Source organism: Myotis davidii, unplaced genomic scaffold, assembly GCF_000327345.1.
Source record: "Myotis davidii unplaced genomic scaffold, ASM32734v1 scaffold104, whole genome shotgun sequence".
NCBI classification, from domain to species: Eukaryota; Metazoa; Chordata; class Mammalia; order Chiroptera; family Vespertilionidae; genus Myotis; species Myotis davidii.
The window spans coordinates 3,481,917-3,486,605 of NW_006296625.1; the positions used below are offsets into that span (position 1 = coordinate 3,481,917).

The 4,689-nt window shown below is 43.9% G+C and overlaps 1 protein-coding gene across 1 annotated transcript in view; it reads right to left on the bottom strand.

Moving 5' to 3' along the window:
- IMPG1 (interphotoreceptor matrix proteoglycan 1) overlaps positions 1-4,689 on the bottom strand; it is a 115,156-nt gene that overhangs the window by 6,840 nt on the left and 103,627 nt on the right. The window contains 3 exon segments of the mRNA XM_015569387.1: positions 1,470-1,546; positions 1,662-1,704; positions 1,707-1,859. Of these exon segments, the coding sequence (XP_015424873.1) occupies positions 1,470-1,546; positions 1,662-1,704; positions 1,707-1,859 (273 nt within the window).

Genomic DNA, 4,689 nt, shown 5'->3' on the forward strand with positions numbered 1-4,689 from the left:
GTAAGGACTTATTTAGGTCTTGTACTTGTCCTATTAATCTGTTGTCTATCTCTGCATCTCCCTCAGTGTTCTAAATATTATTTCATGAGTTACTATCTTACGGAGAGGCCTCCCCATCATTGTACTTGAAGATTTTCTCCTGGACATTTTCATTTGCAGAGGAACTTTAGAACCAGAATGTGGAATTCCATAAAGAACCCAGTTGGGATTTTAATTGGTATTAATTTGGGAGAAAACTGATAGCATCATCATAATCCTCACGTGCCTCAAGGATCACTGTGCTTTATGTGCTTTGTGAAGATGTTTCATAAACATAGTTTCACGTATCCCTTGCAGTAACCCTTTTACCAATGAGGAAGTTGAGGTTTAGAGAAGTTAAGTAATTTCTCCAAGTTTACTAATTACTTGATTAGTAAACGGCTAAGCCAAAATTTTAATTGCATCACTGACTCCAGAATATTGCTTCTTAACCACTATTGTATAGTTGTCTTTAAAGTGTGGATAATTTAAAGGAACAAGGTATGTTTTCATCAAGAAAAAAGCTAAATCTCCTTTCTTGTTGCTTGAGTGTGGAAGCAGATTGCCACGCGTCCCCTGGGCTGGAAATTAGGGACTGTGGTCACTAGAATGAGTAAGAGAGCAGTAGAAAAACCAGGATAGTCGGATAAAGACATAGGCCTGGTGATTACCAGTGAGGAAATGTTGGCGTGTGTGTGATTGGAAGCTCCCGGTGGGGAAGGCGGGGCAGGCTCACACAGAAGCCTTGGGAGGGCAGAGTCCGCAGTGTGGATCTTATCTGGGTGTCACGGGACTTGGAGGAGAGTGAGGGACGTTTGTGTTCCCTGGTTGTTCATCAGCCACCTCCATCCTAAAGTCTGGTTATGAATAGAAGGCCAGTGATAGCTCACCTTCTTTTCCTCCGTCTAAAGAGCTTCGTTTAACCTTTCTGTCAGAAATGAAGAATTAATTGAACATATCATAGCACATCCATAGGCTGGACTACCCTGGAAGCATTGAAAAGACACTACAGAAAATATTTAGTGACATGGAGGAATGAATGTTCTATGTTAAAAAGCTGACTGTAACACAAGAAGCCAGGCTGATTTCATTTTGCTTTAGAAAATTCCATATAGATGTCCTAATACACATGTGCATCAAAAGAAAAGAGCAGGTAATATGACTTTTATCATTTTTCTCAAGTTTCTCAATTTTCTAGTTTTCTTATAATGAAAGCTATTGTGTTTGCAAAGAGGGGAAAAGACAAGTATTACACACACACACACACACAGACACACACACACACACACACCCCAATTAAGGTATGGACCATGTGGTTTTCTCTCTTAAAGCTAACACAGGTTCTTTTTTCTTCCCTTATTGGTCTTAATGAAATACTGTAGGAAAGCTTGAGCAGAGGTCTCCAAGTGTGACTTTTGGATCAGCCTTACTGATGCCCTACCCAGACCTACCGAGCCAGGAACAGGGCCGGGCAGCACCCAGCCATGTGCGCTTGGGCAAGTCGCCCTCCAGGAGATTCTGACGCTCGCTGAAGTTTGAGAACCATGGGTTTAAAGGACCATATGCATTCATTCTAATGCCAGGTTTCTCAGAATCACAGATAACAAATTCCTGGGTCTATAAAGTTGGTGTGCTCGACCCACCTGCACGGAGCGCCCTTTCCCTGGATGACCTCACATTCCTCTTGGGGGCACAGCGGCCCAGGCCCCCCTGATGGTCCGGGGCCCCCTGGCTCTCGTACCCAGGTCGGCAGCGACACTCTGCTTCCTCGGTCCACTCGTTCTGTACACACTGGGCAAGTTCTCCACAGGCCCGGGGTTTGCAGGGATCTGCTTGGGCAGCTGTAAGAGATGGGGCAGATATTAGTGAAAGCGTGGAGGCCTGAGCAGGGGAGCTGGCAGAAGTCAAAGGAAGGGAGCAGATACATTGGCTCTCACCCCATTTTGAAGTGGTTTGTACAGTAGTGAGAACAGACTGGAGTAGAAAGGGAACCACACGTTTCTGTATCTTTGACAAATGAGTGATAGACACATATTTAGCTGCAAATAGAATTACACACAAACCTTCTGCATCAGCATGGCCGGGAGGCCTTGTTAATACGCAGATTCCAGCCTCCCCCCCCAAGTTTCTGATGTGTTTTGAAGGAGGCTCCAGCGGTACTGACATCTGGTTTGGAGCACATTTTGACAACCACTGCATAGAAATTTGAGTTTTGATTTGCTAGTTATTTTTTCAGGTAAGTATTTTCTGCAGAGATAAGTGTAAATGTATACATTTAAGATCAGGTGTTCCTTATAAAGTAGTAGCCATTCATGAGGACATTTTGGAGAACTCACGATAATTTTCTAATTTAAAAAATATCTTTCTCTTAGTCCCGTACTGATCCCTAAACCCCTAATGCCAGTGATTCATTCTTTTAGATTAATTGTTTTTCCTCTATTAAAATTCAAATAGACTCCTAGTCTGTTCTCTTTTGTCATTAATTGCTCTCTTTCGCCCTATTCTTAATTCTGTAGGGTTGTCTCAGATGGTTTGTAACGTGGATTCTAAATTGAGAGAATCTCCCGGTATTTAGTCCTGGAAGGCCCGTGGCTCCGGCAGCCTTGCTGTCTGTATGAGCTGGCACACTGGGCTCTCGGGCGGAGAAGCTAACGGCGGGCGGGTGGGCGGACGGCAGAACCACTTCCAGTTGGCTTGCTGTTTCCCAGGCAGTGGCCTCAGAGGGTTGAACAAAGCTCATGGGAAAGATGAATGATAAGTTCATCTTGCAAGAAGTGGAGTTATTTTTCAAGTCAAGTTCTGAGTTGTGGTTACTGAAAACAACAACTCTGTAATAACATTTTGTTCGTGCCATTTCAAAATGAAACATTTTAAAATTTTATGTATATTATCCCAGACTTCTCTCTCTATATAATTACTGAGGACAGTATATACACATTTTACACTTTGCTTTTTTCCTCTTCACCTTATAAAATGGGTATAATATTTGGGGGATACTTTCTGACATATGTTCCCTTGTCAGTAAACTTTTCTTCCTCTGAACATTCTGCTCCTTATAACTTCAGGGAAAGGGGGGAGGTGGGCATCACTATAGGAGGGAGGGAAACTCGTCTCCGTCCAGTGCTTGATGGGGAGAAGGCAGAGGAGAGGGGTATGGTTCTAGGAGGTTGAGTAACAAGTCCCTGTTGCCCCTACCACCAGAGAAGGCAATCGTTGTGCTCCAGTTTGTCTTGGTTGGGTGATTTGGAGGCTTTGAGACTACCCGGGGAGCGGCAGGTGCTGAGGTCAGAACTAAGAGTTCACAGCTGAGGAGAATACGCGAATAGAAACTTTCCCAAGGACCTGGTGAGACAAGGAGAGACCGCTCAATGCATACAGATTGCGCCTTGGAGAAGAGAAGGGAAGGGGAGAAGATCTCTGAGCCTGACTATATATTTCAAGAAAACTGAGATGCCTGAAGCGATTGCTTAAACTGTTAATCAGATGAAATCTTAAAAACTGGATTGGACTATATTAAACTCCACTTCCTTCCAGCTCCCCTTCTTTAACCCAGCGGTAAAAGGGCTCAAAAGAGAGTGGGGAACAGCTACTAGAGGGGCAAAAGGACACCATCCACCTCACACATCTGAGGAATAGCGCGTGAGTAAACCTGTCATCTTACTGTGGTTAAAACAGGTTCTTTCATGTTACTAAAACCTCTTCATAAGAGTCACTTTGTACCATCAGGTACTTAATCTGGCCCCTACGTTTGTAAATGATTCTCATTGCAAATGTCACAAAGAACACAGAGTCCTATTAAAGGACAAAGTGAAAATTTTTAGATCTGAAGAGGAAGTCATAAATAATTTACTCTCTCAGATCTAGATTTGCATTTTCTGTGTATGTATGATGACAGTTGTGATTAACAAAAGTAAAAATAATTAAGCCAAAAAAGGGAACTTTGAAAATGAAATTTTGTTTAATCTTAGGGAATTTTTCCAAGTAAGTTCCTAGAACAACTGTGTGTGTGTGTGTGTGACTGGGGCTCGGGGCCTGAGACCGTTGTTCCTTTCACCCTAGAGGGTTTCCTGCGACACCAACCATTTATCCTTCAGGTTATTCTTTCAGTAAACACATGTTACGTGCCAGGAAGGAACTAGGGGACCGGCAACTGTGAAAGAAGCTTACGGGAAGGCACAGAGTGCCCAGTACCTTGTCTAGCACCAGAGCCCTACATGTGAGCTCCCATTATGTTAGAGAGGAGATCACCATGGGAGGGGATGGTTTGAGCTGAGTAAGGTGGGTTGCATCTGTATGTGCAAGGGCCACAAAAGCATTCTAATTGGACCAGCGGCATGAGCAGAGGCACAGAGGCGAGAGAGCAGCAGATGTGAGGATGAGCAGGGGAAGCCCAGTGTGGAAAAAGCAGACACATGGACGGAAGGAAGGGAACTACGACTGGGAAAGTTAGAGCCAAACTCCGGGAGGTGTTGAATGCTGTGCGTAGGAATGAGGACTTTCTAGGCAGGTGGGAGCCACAGTGGATTTTGGGCGAGGGAAGAGCATGACCAGTATTGTGCTTTAGAAGATCTGTAAACAGAACTTAGAATTTTCAAAATTAGGAGCATTTCAGTGATTATCTGGTCTAGTAGTTCCCAAGTGGGAACATTTTCAGAACTCAAATTCAGCAGG